General features: G+C 47.6%; 1 protein-coding gene across 38 annotated transcripts in view; it reads left to right on the top strand.

Moving 5' to 3' along the window:
- adgrl2a (adhesion G protein-coupled receptor L2a) overlaps positions 1-15,816 on the top strand; it is a 168,555-nt gene that overhangs the window by 149,050 nt on the left and 3,689 nt on the right. For 8 of the 38 annotated variants that reach the window (XM_055507909.1, XM_055507908.1, XM_055507923.1 and 5 more), the window contains 16 exons: positions 124-162; positions 1,799-1,982; positions 2,638-2,760; positions 3,103-3,308; positions 3,930-4,103; positions 4,603-4,812; positions 5,471-5,691; positions 6,272-6,338; positions 9,879-9,970; positions 11,060-11,104; positions 11,277-11,303; positions 11,989-12,157; positions 12,380-12,631; positions 13,062-13,158; positions 14,470-14,598; positions 15,224-15,241. In XM_055507909.1, the coding sequence (XP_055363884.1) occupies positions 124-162; positions 1,799-1,982; positions 2,638-2,760; positions 3,103-3,308; positions 3,930-4,103; positions 4,603-4,812; positions 5,471-5,691; positions 6,272-6,338; positions 9,879-9,970; positions 11,060-11,104; positions 11,277-11,303; positions 11,989-12,157; positions 12,380-12,631; positions 13,062-13,158; positions 14,470-14,598; positions 15,224-15,241 (2,053 nt within the window). Of the gene's footprint in view, positions 1-123; positions 163-1,798; positions 1,983-2,637; positions 2,761-3,102; positions 3,309-3,929; positions 4,104-4,602; positions 4,813-5,470; positions 5,692-6,271; positions 6,339-9,878; positions 9,971-11,059; positions 11,105-11,276; positions 11,304-11,988; positions 12,158-12,379; positions 12,632-13,061; positions 13,159-14,469; positions 14,599-15,223; positions 15,276-15,816 lie in introns of all 38 variants that reach the window. The other 30 variants (XM_055507922.1, XM_055507925.1, XM_055507924.1 and 27 more) reach the window with 17 other exon arrangements.

The raw sequence follows: 15,816 nt of genomic DNA, 5'->3' as shown, positions 1-15,816 counted from the left end.
GCAGCAGAGTTGCCGGATGAGCAGCTAATCTCCATTAGCTAGCGCTGTAGTTAGTGTCATGAACTTGTGTAAAACCTGTGTCTCTATTTTTCATCTTTTCCTTTTCTTTTCTAATAAAAAAAGGTTCAAAAACGAGAAAGGACGTGCAGGGCGTACATGAAGGTACGGGCGCGATCCTTCTGCCCCACTCTGCTTGTTGCCGTCCCCTCTGTTCCTGTGCTAGTGTACTGTACCCGCCCCAGCCCAGTTCAGCAGCATGTCCCCTCTGCACTGTCGTGTACCCCCCCTCCCTGTGCTTCCTGCTTCTTTGAGTAATTGCCTTGCACACAGACACAAAGTGCTTTCTAAGTCAAAGCCAAGTTCCTGAGGTGGCTTCTTTCCACAGATGTGTAAACTGTATGTGTCTCTGTGTTTTTCCTCCCAATGAGTTGACAGAGATGGTGCATTTTGTTTTGTTTTTTTTGTTTTTGATTGCACGTCTGGATGCATAACATCACAACTCAAACAAACAGTTGTGTACTTACATCCCCCACATTATTCATTTGTTGAAGGATTTGCTCCTTTATTGCTGTTTTTGCTTCTTTTTTTTATCAGCACTCCTTTCTGTAGAAAGCACATCTGAATGTTGTACTACACACAGTTCACTTATGATTTATTCAAACTAGTTTTTTCTTTCCCAAGGACCATCTCCTGGCCTTTTATCTCATGATAAGTAAAAGTAGCAGCATTTGTTCAACGAGGACAGCTTTTATTTGTTTCTTGAACTAAAGGTGTAAAAGTCTCACATACCATATATTTTGGCAATATTTATTTTACCATTAGGGAGATCGGTGTACTCCACCCGCCACCAACGTCACCCCTCCCCACCCCCAAATCCAGATCTCCCCTTTGGGAGGGTATTCAAATGGATGGAGCTAATTAGGTACCCCCATGAAATAAAATCAGAGGAAGACAGTGAATAGAGACATCACATGTAATCCCACTAACGTTCCTAAAAACATCCCATCATCACTTTGGTTGTGAGCAAAGACAGCATGGGTGGGTCTGAGGCCCAGATCGCTGATTCAGCAGTATCTGACATCTGCCATACTTGACGCAACATCACATTAGCTGCCCCCAACCTTTCCACCGGCCGTCGCCAGCATTGATTTCCCGATTAGACGCATTGATTTGATTATTTCCTGGAGAAATCCCAGCGTCATCTAGATCCGAGCCGTCCGTGTGGAAAAGATGCTAGAAAAGAAAAAAATGTTTACACGAGTACGGCTCAGATTTCACCTCGCATCTTTTACTGGCAGTCATTTCCTTTTATGAGCTTGTTTGAGGGTGACTCGGTGCTGGAGTACAGGTTGACCACAGCTGTGAATGAAAGTGAAAGACGGCCTCAACGCGCTGAGTGGTGGCACTTGTAATTAGAGAATTCTAATGAAGGACGGCTCTCGTGCTGCGACTTTCACCAGGTCGCGTGTTAAGGTTATTGGACAGAACTAACGGGCTCAATGCGCTGTCGATGCCGCACCATCATCTCCAGCGATGCTTTATGTCTTTCCCCTTTCTCTGTTGTGACACATGCAGATTTCCTTTATTTTTCTACACGTCATCCTCAAAAAAAAATGACCAAAAGAGCTTCTGCAGTTTTGATTTCAGACACGTGTGCTCCTCATTATAGTTTCCCTTTTCATTTCACGTCAGCGTCTGCATGTTCCGTCGCTGATCACGGCTGCCGCCAGACGTTCCCGCCCTTGTCCCGAGTTGCTCATGTGCGTTGCCTTGTTTGTCTGCTCTGTCCGCACTGCAGGCCATCGTGGACACCGTGGACAACATCCTGAGGCCGGAGGCGCTGAAGTCGTGGCACGACATGAACAGCACGGAGCAGACGCACGCCGCCACCATGCTGCTGGACACGCTGGAGGAGGGCGCCTTCGTCCTCGCCGACAACCTGGTGGAGCCGGCCGTCGTCAAGGTTCCCACAGACAACATCAGTGAGTAACCCCGACCCATGCCAGCGAGCTTAATTCCATTACTGCCGATTTATTGAGGGAGCAACTGTGATGGGAAAACAAGGCCGCCGCATGAAAAAGGAGGATGTTTTCATAATAAGCGCTTAAACCTCGGGGGAACAGAAAAGCGACGCGTATTAGGTTTAACGAGTCGCTTACTGACAAAGTGATGAATACCAGACAATTAAATAGACCGGATTCTCTCATTGCGTGCGCTTACTTTATAAATGTGTGCGTCTAGACCTTGTAACTCTATACATTAATGTGAACATTAGCTGCCGTGGAGTCACACAACGGTACATTGTTTATCCACAGCTTCCTTTTCGCTATCAAAGATGCTGAAGCTTCTTGGATATTTGTTTCTTATTCTCGCTTTCTCTCACTGAGATGGACTCATCACTATGTGACTGGCATTTTTACTGAGGCTCAGACTTAGTATGTGAATCTTGGCCGGCTTTGGTCGGTGCAACATTTTGGTTCTTGTGAAATGTCAGGGAGAAAGCTTTGATATTAATATTCTTCACAGTTTAATATTTATGCCCTCGGAGCCAAGTAGTCCATAATGACCAATATCTCCCTCTCTTCTCCCTTCATCTTTCTTCTATAATCCGTCCTCTTCCTCGCTGCACCTTCGCAGTCCTAGACGTGTTCGTGCTCAGCACGGACGGCCAAGTTCAAGATTTCAAATTCCCGCAAGCCAGCAAGGGCGGTGTCTCCATTCAGCTGTCGGCCAACACTGTCAAGCTCAACAGTCGCAACGGTGAGTTCTTTTCAGCGCGCGGAGAGAAATTAAAATGAGTCAGGCTGGTTCTGGTGCCTCAGAGACCCGTGGTTCTTACGTTTGGTGTAAGTGGTTGCATTCATTTGACCTTTATCACTGAAAAGGGCACAAGGCATTTTCTGTATTAGCGTGGGAGCAGAGCAAAGGAGTTTATCTCAAAAACCTCAAGGTTTTTGATTCAGAGACATCTGAAAGCTTTCCGTCTCAATAATTCGCCCCCTCTTATAGTTTCTATAGATATGTAACGTCTGTGTGAATAGTATTTAGCCACATTTAGTTTTTCCGATCCTTCTAAAAGCTGCATTTGCCTTCGCTGTGCAGGAGTGGCCAAGCTGGTGTTCGTGCTTTACAAAAACCTGGGCCAGTTCCTCAGCACGGAGAACGCCACCATCCGGATGGCCAACGAGGCGTACGGCCGCAACGTGTCGGTGGCCGTCAACTCGGACATCATCGCCGCCTCCATCAACAAGGAGTCCAGCCGCGTGTTCATCAACGACCCCGTCATCTTCACGCTGGAGCACATCGATGTAAGTGTCTCCGCTGTAGAGAATGAAGACGTGGAAAAAAAAAAAAAAAACACGCTAGGAGGGAACATCCTGCAATTTGAATTGTAAATGTGCGGCTAGGTCACTGTGCAGTTTATTTAAGCCACTGAACATCAAATTAAAGGAGTCTTTAGAACCTAAGTGAATTCTTAATGAAAACTAATTCTTTAATCAACATAGCGTTATAAATGATACCCATTTTCTTTTAACTCCTAGATTAGCTGTACAATCTAGGATGAAATTACTGGAGCACCAATTATCTTTGTGTTTTTTTTTTTTTTTTAAATTGTCACTGGAGTTCCCAGAGGGCCGTGCGTGGCTCCGTTTTTCATCAGGGAAACTGCGCGTGCGTCAAACAATTACACTCGCGCCGCTGTTATTAAGGCCTCATATAGACAACTGTGCTTCAGCTGCTTTGAGAAGCGTGCGCCAAATGAGATACAACATATGAATTGCTCCGCGAGAGCTGTGAAGTGAAAAATGTTGGTCCGTATCGGAACGCGGCGTATGAGTGGGGGGTAAATGGCCTCTGTGTTCTACATGTACTTCAATTTCAGGCAGTCAATTATTTGGACACTTCCCCATATCTCTTGTTATCTGCAGATGGAGCACTACTTCAACCCCAATTGCTCCTTCTGGAATTACTCTGAGAGGAGTATGATGGGGTACTGGTCCACCCAAGGCTGCAAGCTACTGGACACCAATAAAACGCACACCACCTGCTCCTGCAGCCATCTCACCAACTTCGCCATCCTCATGGCTCACCGTGAAATCTCGGTATGTTACGTCCTGTTTCTCTTTTTACACCCGCCTCAAAGTCATCTATCGACTGTATCGTCTACGCCCGTGTTCTACGGCTGCAGCAAACTCCAGGAATTGAATTTGTGGCTTTAAATAGCTCCGCTACATGATTAGAGTGATGGCAGCGAGGTCCAAAGAGAGGAGCTCTGCGCTGCAGCGGGCTCCCGTCAGCCTTCCTTCATTAGTTCTTTGTGTAGAATTCAGTTTAACACTCACGTCATTGCACAACAACTTTTCGGGGTTGTTACGTGTGGTGCGAAGGGAAAAGCTCTGTGCTGTCTGTTACATAAAGATCCAGTGGGAATCCTGCAACATTTCTACTCTGAATGAGATAAATGAGCCACTGTGAGACCGACCTTTTCTTGCATTTACGAGACTATATCGATGTGCGAACAATTATTGTTGTGTAGTTGTTCATAGCCAAACCAGTACAAACCAGTATGCTGTCTAATCCCTGCTGTCCTGCTCCTCCCAGGTCAACGACCGAGTGCACGAGCTGCTTCTGAACGTCATCACCCGCGTCGGGATCGTGGTCTCCCTCGTCTGCCTCGCCATCAGCATCTTCACGTTCTGCTTCTTCCGGGGGCTGCAGAGCGATCGCAACACCATCCACAAGAACTTGTGCATTAATCTCTTCATTGCTGAGTTAATATTCCTAATTGGTATCGATATGACGGAACCCAGGGTAAGCCGGAACGATTGCACCCTATTGATTCGGTTTTGATTAATTTCCTTTCACTTTATTTCCTCTTACCCCCGATACAAAGCAAAACAAAGGGCCCTCTCAGAGTGAAATGGATGAGACTTTAAGCATTGTTTGTTCCCAACCTTCCCCGCTCGTCCCTGACATGATACGAGCGGGACGGGCCCATTAATATAAATTACTGAGGGGGTATGTCCTCCGCTTGACAGGCCCTTTCCTCTTTCACTTAAAGGCGCAGTGGCTGTGGCTGAGCCTACATCCATACGACACCCACGTTTTGCCTTCAGCTTCTACAATAGGAGCACTAAAACCTTTTTTCCTCTATAGAGCTCAAAGCTTCAGATGCTGAGCTGTATGATTAAATCCACTAATTCTAACCTTACAACACAAATGGCATTTAAATTTCCACCGTGCTGATGGAAAGCCAGACCTGAGCACTGTCAGAGCCCATGTGGTGAATGAATATTCATGACCCCCTTTTCCTCATTTTCTCTGATCCCCATCGTCTGTTCCACTGAATGGGTGAGGGTTTTAATAGAAGATAGGATGTGTGATATACCATGTTTCTGTGAAGAATGTGTGCGGTGGAGTTGGGACGTAAATCACCACCCAGACGCTTACGTGAACCCTTATTCTTCAGATCGGATGTGCCATCATCGCGGGGATCCTCCACTTCTTCTTCCTGGCCTCTTTCTCCTGGATGTGCCTCGAGGGGGTCCAGCTGTACCTCATGCTCGTGGAGGTCTTCGAGAGCGAGTACTCACGGAAAAAGTACTACTACGTGTCGGGTTACCTCTTCCCCGCCATCGTGGTGGGCGTCTCGGCCGCCATCGACTACGGCAGCTACGGCACCAGTAAAGCGTGAGTGCGACTTTTCCCAGCGAACCCTTGGAAATGCAGAGCGGGCGCTGGATGCGTCGCCGCGTGGCTCTTCCTGCTGGGCCTGTATGTGGCAGCTTTTGAAGAGAAATCTACTCATCATTTCTGCCAGCGCCTTATCTGCATCCCTGGAGACGACACCAAAACATTTGAGCTCTTTTTGCCAGGGACGGGCGGCTATTCAATTTTTTATGTCATTTGAAAGTGGCTGACAGACTCAACACTGTGGTTTCAGAGTGGGGGGGGGGGTCGGCTACATTAATGCCTTTCTGCTCAAAGACCCTCCTGTGACCTCTTGTTTGTAAATGCTCTCTTAAAGAGAAGAGCACTGTGCAGGAAAAACCTTTTATGTAGATTAATGGCCACATCTCCGCTATCAAAAGGGGCGACTTGGGGTCTTCTCTTTTGCGCCACTGTATTAACACTCAGCCTGTGACAAGAGCATTTGAGAGCCTCCCAAGTTAAATATTGACTAGAAATTACACAGTAAGATCATTAGCACAAGTGAAGGAAATAATTAATTTCTTTTCATATTTGTCATGTTGCTTCTTCTTCGTCACAGGTGCTGGCTGAGCGTGGATAATCACTTCATATGGAGCTTTATAGGACCTGTCACCTTTATCATCATGGTAAGCTGTTTTTTTTTTATTATTGTGCTCTGAATGATGAGACTGACAGAGACGGAAGAAAGGAGTGAAAGAGTCAGATGGAGGCAGATAAAGGAAGTGCAACACTTGAACCGCAGGAAAAGGATTTTGTGCTCGACGCGTCCTCGGCTGACGACAGGTTAATTTTGCAGCAAAGACAGATTTTGAGGCAACACTTTGAACAACCTGACAAGGACCTGGATGCGATAGTGGCCTTTAACCTTGGCTTTACACAACACCAATGAAGTATCGCGTCGTAGACGTCGCTAATGGCTTTTAAGAACAAAGAAAATCAGGTTTAATATGGGAACACGGCCGTGGTTGCGGCTCTTCGCCTCCTCAGTGTTGGTTTGTCTGAAATGAAAAACAGGCGACAGTATAAAAAGAGGAAAAGAAAAGGTGTGTCTGTGTTTGGTCAAGGACCATGAGGGGTGAAGGACATGTAGCATATCATATTGACATACGTTCCATGGAGGCACGCAATTATTTACTGGTCATGACATTATTATCTACTGCTCCATCAGAGAAGCTCAGAAGAACGAGACCTCGGGGATTCTCACCTCCCTCTGCTGAAAAGTGGAGTAGCAGGTGGTGTTCCTCAGATATATCCGCTCAGCCCTCCTGCACCCGGCGTCGCTCTGCCCTGACGCGCACTAAGGGACGAGGCAGCTGTGCAGGGAGGACGGGCCCTATTTGTTCTGCGCCGCGTTCATTATCCAGCATAATGGCCCGTACTGTATCTACAGATGCATTGACCTCTGTTAAACATCAAACTGACACTGGAAATACACAGAGGAGAGGGTGGGGGGGGGCACCCATGTCGAATCCTAGTGAGTCACTACTGGCAAGGAGCTTTCAAAGTAAAGATGCAGCGCGGCTCTTTGTATGTGTGGTTGCAAACTGAATAAAAGACGAGTCTGCTGCTGGTCTCCGTTTCACAGTTTGCTCAGAAGGAGATATTCCTACTCGGTGTAGTGTTTAAAAATGGAGGAGGAGGTGCACACGACCTGGAAAAGGAGGAACGAGCTGATGTCTTTTCCTTTCGGTAACCGCTCTAACGTGGGAGCTCACAATCAAGGAGGATCTAACTTTGTACCGAGTCCAACATCCATTTCTCCCCGTCTCCGCAAATGCTCCGTCAGCCACACAGGAGTTTTCCTTCCCCCAAATTGGACCCTCATCGTTTTTCAAATGCGTTTCCTGCTTCCGTGATGTTTTGCATGAAAAATGCGTCTGCAGTGGAAATGATGATCAGCATCCCGGCGGTGATGACCGGAGAGGTAGAATCATGACCCTGAGAGGAGCTAATGCATTGTAGGAGAACTAATGTGTGACAGGAATGAGACTGGGCCCGGGCTCCGCACGCCGCACCGCGGATCCTGAGCAACAATTGACTCAGAAAGACAAAGTGCCGCGGAACGGGGTGTCTCCGGGGAGCTCGGCGGAGCAAGGTTTGCCTGCATCATCCGTGACCCTGTTTTTTCTACAAATTGGCTTTGTCCTTGTCAATGAAGGGAAAAGAGGAGGGGGAGAAAACGCACGCTGGCAGGAAAAGAGGCGCTGAGAGCGGAGTCGCTTGGCTCGCGTGGGTCTCGGTTCCCCACCACCCGAACCACGTCCGCGCCAAGAAGCGTCGGCTTTGACCTGAGCTGCTCATGCTTTTTGTCTCCTTTCTTTACTTTTTTTTTTTTTTTTTTTTTTTTGCTGCTGCTGCTCGTTTAAATGGCCCCAAATTCTGACTGCAAACAAAAGCGGTGGAAAGCATTTAGATCCGTGCGCTTAGTCAGAGGTTGCCCTGTCTCCTGGCACGGGGAGTATTAGCTCCATGAAAGGGGAACATGGAAGTAATGACTGTTGGGGGGGGGCATTAGTATGCTTGAGATAGCTTCAACACGAGGCCCTTTGGATCATGACACGTCGGGAGCAGTTCTTCTCATCCGGACGGCTCCATCTGCACCTTTAATATTTTATCCCCAACAGTTCATTTGGAGTTCAGTGTGTACACACACAGTCCACTTCAGAAAAAAGCTTTCTCCTCGGTCCCAGCGTGGCCAGGCGCTTCTGCATGGCTTGCAGTGATGATTCAGAGACAGGGAGACAGTGAGGGATGGAGGCAGGGCAGCTCCACTCCAGCAGCGGGGGGTCCCCTGGGACGGGCTGCAAAAGCATGTCGGTGGGGGTGGGAACATGTGCCGTGCTGCTGGCCTGCTTTAAAGCACTGTGTCCCTCTCCTCTGTCTCATTGGATCCATGTCACCACTCCAGGCTGTGTGAAAGGGTTTTTCAAAAGTCCTCACCCCCCGCGCCCCTCCCCCACCTCCCCACTGTCTGACTCATGCTCAGCCTGATGGCTGGTGGCTGTGCACCAACGTCAGTCAGCGCAGTGTGTGATATAAAGCTTCGCGTTTGAGGGTTTGGGTTTTTTTTTTTTTTTTTTTCTTTATTCTTCCATCTTTTGCAGCCGGGGTTATTGTGAGTCGCCCCGTGAGCCCGTTGCGTGACGGGGGGAGCGGCGTATCGATCGCAAGCCAGTGTTTTGATAGCGGCTCGGCACCGGAGCGCGGAGGAATTTCTGTTTAAGAGCGAGTGGCGCGGTCCGAGTCCGGCTCACAAAGGTCATCCATTCATTTCCCTCCATCATGAGGCCCAGAAAAAAAAGATCAGCGTAATGCAGGAATCCTCCTCCTGTATTCCGTGTGCGTCGTTGCTGCTAACGTGCTACATGAACAGCTCTGTCTGATGCCCCCCCCCCAGATATTTCTCTGTGTTATTCATACACGCCTGACGAGGGCTTGTGCGGCCGTGCTTTGTCAGGGCCTAGTTTGCTGTGCGATAAATGTTTTGGAGGTGAATTCCGTGGAGCTCCTTGTTGGCCCATGCAGCCTTTGTGTCTCTAAATCACAGTATTAATTCCTAAGGTGCCGAACGAACGCGTCCAGAACCGCTGCACATCGTCTCCTTGTCTCCACCTGATGTGTGCCACCGGCCGCCTTCAGATTGGATGCATTAAAAAGCGAGCAGCCATCGCCGTCTCCCTTTCTTGCTTTTCAGCTGTCCACGCGCAAGAATCGAACCGAGCGCACCATATTCCCTCAAGCCTTTTGTAGCTCCTCGTACCTTATAATATTTCACTATGTGCATAAAATGATATGCAGTTGTTGTGTACAACATGACGGTCTCTTATTTCTCCTGCTTCTTTTCATTCCCGCCTGACTTTGCCAGACTGCTGCTGCGTGGCTGTTTATTTCTCTCTCTCCTTTTTTTTTTTTCCTACTTTGATGGATTTTAATGCATTTCCATGCTCTTATTGCTATAGAATGACACTAAATTTGGCGCCAGTCGGCCCGTCTGAGCCCGGCTGGAGCGATAGATGTTTATTGGATTACTCTGTGGACATGCAGAGACTCGAAGGCTTTCGTCCTTTAATACTTGGAGGCGAATTAACATGTTTTGGGTTTTTTTTTTTGTCTCAGTCTGCTAAATTTTGAGTCGTATTAACGACGTCATTATTCTGCTTCTACAGCTCAATCTCATCTTCCTGGTCATCACGATGTACAAAATGGTGAAGCACTCGACCACCCTGAAACCGGACTCCAGTCGGCTGGAGAATATAAAGTAAGTAAAGCGTAACAGGTTGCTTATTCTATGGCTTATCAGCGGCGTGACGCTGCTGCTGCTGCTGCTGTTCCTCTCTGCCCCGAGAAAACCAAGGCCTCTTCACCGCCGAGGTAATGATTTTCTGAGCGCCTCTAAACCACGTGACGTTAGAATAAAAGTGATGCTTCGTATTTGCGGTCAGCTTTTGAAAGGATCCAGATCTCACATGAAGCATTTTCCCAGGAATTCATTATTATGACTGTGGAAGTTACAAAAGCAACGCAATCATGATGATGCGCAGACCTTTTAATTGTCTTTTGTTGCTTTTTTTTCCGAGCCGCGGAGTTCATCGCTCTGAGGCTGCAGCTAAACTATGCAGGGTGGGGTACAGTGGTACAGTGGAACCGCTACCATGTGTGTTTGCTGCTGGAACTTGTCAAATCTTTTTTTTTTTTATGGATCCCAGAAAAGAAAAAGGAAAAAATTCCTTTCCAGCAAAGCCACCACCACCCGACCACCATCCCCCCTCGCGGCTCGGCCCGCCTGAGTGGCCTCCGCGTTTGTTTGGGGAGGAAAAGCAAAGTTTTCTGTAGCACTAATTGTTTTGTTGTGTGTCTTTGCGCCACTGTGAAAACGACATTCACTGGCGTTTTGTGCAGGCTTCCTTCCGAGGCCTCTTTCTACGGGTTTACATGGTTGTGTTGCTGCTGGTGCCGCGGCCTCGTGACGCTTTGCGCGTTTGTTATTTCCGTGCGACTCCTTAACGAACGCGCGCGACATCACAGCTCTGTGGTAAAACTGCAATCGGAAAAAGAGCTTGTTTAGACATCCTGGTTTATTTGTGATTGACTGCTCCCCAGGCAAGTAAACCACAGCATTTGCTGAAGATGGCGGCATTCATATTCATGCGAATTTGTGCTCAGATGTTAGGAACGATTTCTCTTAAGCTTGTTTGCATTGTATATTAATAACTGTTTACTTGTGGGTCCCTATTTGTCGGCTCAGCCTCTCATTGCATGCTGCATGTGAAGCCCGAGCTAACACGCACCTTCTTCTTTCTCTTCTTCTATCATTCCCCTCCTCTGTCTGTTCTGCGCTCCACACCAGTAATTATCGCGTTTGTGACGGCTACTATAATACAGATTTGCCTGGGTAAGGGTAAGCTTTTACTGCATAACTCCACCCACACCTCCAGTTTCTAACCCCCAAACACTCTCAGCTGCAGTCAGAGTCTTAATTTAACAGTTAGTTGTACCTCACATGCCGACTAACCCTCACTGTGACCTAACTGTGTTTCTCTCTTCCTGCTCATCATGCTCTCTAGCTATGAAGATAATAAACGGTTTATCAAGTAAGGACCTGTTGCCCAGAGGCCTCCTCCTCCTCCTCCTCCTCCTCCTCCTCCTCCTCCTCCTCCTCCTCAGCGTGCACTTCTTTTCCTCTCTCCTCGTTTTATTCTTTCCTTTCTCCATTCTCGTCCCCATCCACCGGTCCGTCCTCTCCCTGAGCTGCGGCTTCAGAGCTCCTCATCCACCGTCTCTGTGAATGTTCGATCTCACCGTGTTCCGTCGTGAAATCCGTGGTCGTTTTATTTCCTTTTCGTTGTGTGTATATGTGTGTGTTATTGAGCGTTGAACTGTGACCCGGTGGCGCTCCTTCCGCTGCCTAGTTCCTCCGGTTGTGCTCGCACACTCATAAGATAAATATTGAGCATATGACGGTGTCTGGAGTGTTTTTGTAGATTATTATTAACACGCTGTGTTCTGTGATTGTGCAGTTTTTTTAATAGTTATTTACAGAAAAACAGATCAGAGTTGTGCTTTCTTTTAGAGTTTTTGTTTGGGATGCAGATATAAGTGAATGGAGGGGTGGTGTCAGAGGGGAGCGGGTTGTGAGAACGGTGTAGGCGTTGTCATTTTATTATTTTCCTCCTACCTCTTTTCATGGTTGTTGATAGTTTTGTAGTCATTATTCTGCCTCTCATGCTGGATCTGTGCTCCTTCTCTCTCTCTCTCTCTCTCGCTGTCGTCCTTCAGATCCTGGGTCATGGGTGCCTTCGCTCTGCTGTGTCTTCTGGGCCTGACGTGGTCCTTTGGTCTCTTCTTCATCAATGAGGCCTCTATTGTCATGGCGTACCTCTTCACCATATTCAACACCTTCCAGGGAATGTTTATCTTCATCTTCCATTGCCTTCTGCAGAAAAAGGTACGTTGACGCTCGTCCTCCGTGCTCGTAGCGTGCAGTGTTTCCTTCAAGGAGAAAAGGCTTTTGACTCGGGGAGCAGCCAAGGCCGAAGCCCGGCGCCGGTGAGCACGGCTGAGCCGCGCATGCTGATAAAGAGGACAAACACTGCACGCTCCAGCGTCTCGGCTAAGTCGTATGTAAAGTCCACACCGCATGTAAACACGCCGCTGTTTGCCCGCGCAGGTCCGCAAAGAGTACAGCAAGTGCTTCCGCCACACGTACTGCTGCGGGGGGCTGCCCACCGAGAGCTCCCACGGCTCGGTCAAGACGTCCACCACGCGGACCAGCGCCCGCTACTCGTCCGGTACACAGGTAGAGCAGCTGCGACCCGCAGCCCACAACCCGTCCAGGGCGCTCAGTCAAACACGGGAGGACACAGAGTTACCGAGATACAGCGCGTTAATGGAGAACAAAAAGGGCCTGTTGGTGCCAGAGGTAGATGGAGACGAGCATTATGGCACCTTTTACAATCAGCTGTACTGCATGAGTATCTGTCTGCTGTTCTGCCGCCTTTAGCACTGGCTTCTACCTTTCTTTCTCACTAACATTATGTGCATGGAACCAAGTGCCGCACTCTTTAAAGAGCTCCGCAAGCACATTTAACTGTGAGGGAAGCCCAAAGTGCACAATAAGAAGTAATGTTACGCTGATGCACAAACATCTGGAGCAGATTTCATTGAAGACGCTCATAACTGGAGCTGGACTTTTTAAAAAGTTGATTTAAATGAATGTGTAGTGGCTTCCTACAGTATGCTTCAGTGCTTCCTAGTTGAGAAGTCACATGGTCAGAGGTGTGTACAGGAAGTAGAAGAAAGGTGAGCGGGCTGTTTAAAGTCCTAATGACTGTCCCTTGTTGACCTGACAGAGTCGTATCAGGAGAATGTGGAATGACACCGTAAGAAAGCAATCTGAGTCCTCCTTTATCTCAGGTGACATCAACAGCTCCTCCACCCTTAACCAAGGTCAGTTCACACCTCATCTCTCTCCACATCCGCACCCACGCACGCATTCCGTCAGCCCGCTGAAAGCGCTGCGCCTCCGTCAGACGTCTCGCTCTGCGGCGCACGTTCCCTCTCTAGCAGTCGTAATAGACGCTGTCGTCCAGAGTAGCAGCGCTGCAGCGAGTGGAAAAAAGAGGCACACAGGCCTTTAGTCTCCACGCTCCGCCAGTGAATCATTACAAAAATCCATCCTTCTGGACAGTAGCATCAGCCTCAATTTGGGACAAGGCTGGAAAAGTGTTTTTTACTTAAGTGCTGAGTTCATATCCAGACTCAGAGGGAACGTAGGCAAACCTAAAAAAAGAGGAGAAAATAGTGTTTTAGGACAATCTCAACACATAAAGCCTGGCATCTAAGGTGACCTGTGTTACTTTACAGGGGGATTTATGAGAGCAGGCAGAGGGGAAAAAAGTGTCATTTATTATTTAGCTTGAGCACAAATATGATGATGAGAAGATGATGTTCAACTCTGGCTGACCCGGAGCGCTTAGTGCATTGTTAAGCTTTCTGCTGCCTCCAAAATGGCTTTCTAAGCATGCGAGGGAGAGGAGGCTTTACACCGAGGCAGTTTAACTTGACTCCCTCCTCTCCCCTTCTGACTCCTGTCACTACTGCTCTCTGCCTTCTTTTCCTTTTTTTGGCTGTCAGTTCCCACAAGTTAAAACATTACACCAAGGGCTTTGAAGCACATTTTGACTGGCTGATACATCAGTAACAATATAGAAGTAGGACTTTTTTTTTCAATGGTACCATTTCCTGCAAATGTTAATGTAAAGGTTGGATATTGATCACTCCGGGGTGTAGTAGCCTCGTTACCCTGGAGAGTCAGTGCACTAAAGGAGGGCTCTATCTCCTGGAAGCACTTCCCTGTCATTAAAATCATCCCTGGAGACTTCCCAACATGACAGATGGCATTTAACACAGGTGATAAATGGCAGAGGAAATACTTCAGATCCTTGAAACGCAGCACAAGCTGGAGGAGAACTGAAGGGAAGAAGAGTTCTGGAGGAAAATGAGCAATTTGAGTCAAAATACAGATAATGATGTAAAAACAAAGGAAGATTTGGCTTTTTGGATGAGGGACCATTTCACAGTCACAAATGCAGAATTGCACTTTTCTATCATCTTAGCTGAAAATACCAATATACTATTGGCTCGTTAGCATAAATGATTTCTTTAAAAGCACTGGCATGAGTTGAACGATGACCACAGTGAGTTGACTGATCGCTGTGCACCCAACTGACCTGCTCCTCTTCTGTCTCACCACTGCAGGAATGACCGGAAATTATCTACTAACAAATCCTCTTCTGCGACCACAAGGCACTAACAACCCCTATAACACTTTGCTGGCTGAGACCGTTGTATGTAACACCCCCACGGCTCCAGTGTTTAACTCGCCAGGTGTGCTGCCTTAATACTTCCACCAGTGTTCAGCCGTTTCCCTGTGTCTTTGTCTCCTGTCTCTCTCTCTCTCCGTCTCCTGAGTTGAGGATGAAAAGCAGGATGTTTGCAGTATCACCTTTCCTCCTGAATCATTGTCTCCCCGATGCTTGACACGCCACTTATTTTGTTTGCGTGCGCCGCACATTGGACTGTTTGCGTTTGCGCCAAAACACACACATCTCCATGTAAAAGCGGGATCTTCATGTGGCTCACGTCCATCCACCCTCTGTGTTCTCCCCTTTTCCTCCCATCCACACTCTGAGGGAACATAATGATTTAGACGGGAAAGAGATACTACACATTCTGCCTTGAGATAATGTAAACAGTGAGGCTCTGGTGTAACCTGCATGATCATTAAAGATTTACGCTGCTGAGTTTATCAGGTGATTTGCTGCTGTGTAAAAAGGGAACTTTGCCCTAAAAATAGAAAGCAGCAGGAAAAGGTCTGTGTTGCTTAGTTCAGGCGACGTTGGAGCGTATGTGTGTCACATTGTGCTATTATGATTATGTGTGCTGCAGTATTTTGTAACTAAAACGGCATCTTCTGTCCTGTTTTGTGCTTTTCCCCTGTGCTTCCCTCTAGTGACCTACAGAGAGACAAGTATGGGAGTAAAACTTAACTTTGCCTATCAAATGTAAATTTTTTTCAGCATGCTTATTAAAAAAAACAAACAACCCAAACCCCGGCACAATCACTGGTTTACTTTAGGCCATTAACACACACTCAGTGAGCAAGTGGTTCACAAAATTATCCTCCCAAATTCTACTGGAAAACTAAAGCAACGTGTGCGTGTAGTCATTGGAATGAATCTCTGAGATCTGACTGCTTTTTCGCAAAAATGCCCACGACTCTGCTTCTCTCTCTTCTGCTTAATTTGTGATTTTAATCAAGCAAAAACTGTGCTGCTTTCTTTTTTAAGTCTGGCAGAAAGAAGCATATTCATCAGAAAGGTTGCTTAGTTTCCTCTTCTCTTGTCTTCCTGCCCAGAATCTGTGGCCTCCTGTGGCACTCCGCCGTCTCAGTGTCCGGCAGTTTTCCCCTCCCAGCCCTCCAGACAGCACCTGTCTGGACACCAAATTGCCTCCTAGCATGCATAAACACATATATGTCATGGCAGCAGCTGTTTAATTTCCCTTCCCGCTCTCTTTTTGTAACTTCCCTGTCATTTTTCTCCT

The sequence above is a fragment of the Betta splendens genome, chromosome 4 (genome assembly GCF_900634795.4).
Source record: "Betta splendens chromosome 4, fBetSpl5.4, whole genome shotgun sequence".
Classification (NCBI taxonomy): domain Eukaryota; kingdom Metazoa; phylum Chordata; class Actinopteri; order Anabantiformes; family Osphronemidae; genus Betta; species Betta splendens.
The sequence above is the reverse complement of the archived record's forward strand: the minus strand, read 5'-3'. Positions and strand labels throughout refer to the sequence as shown.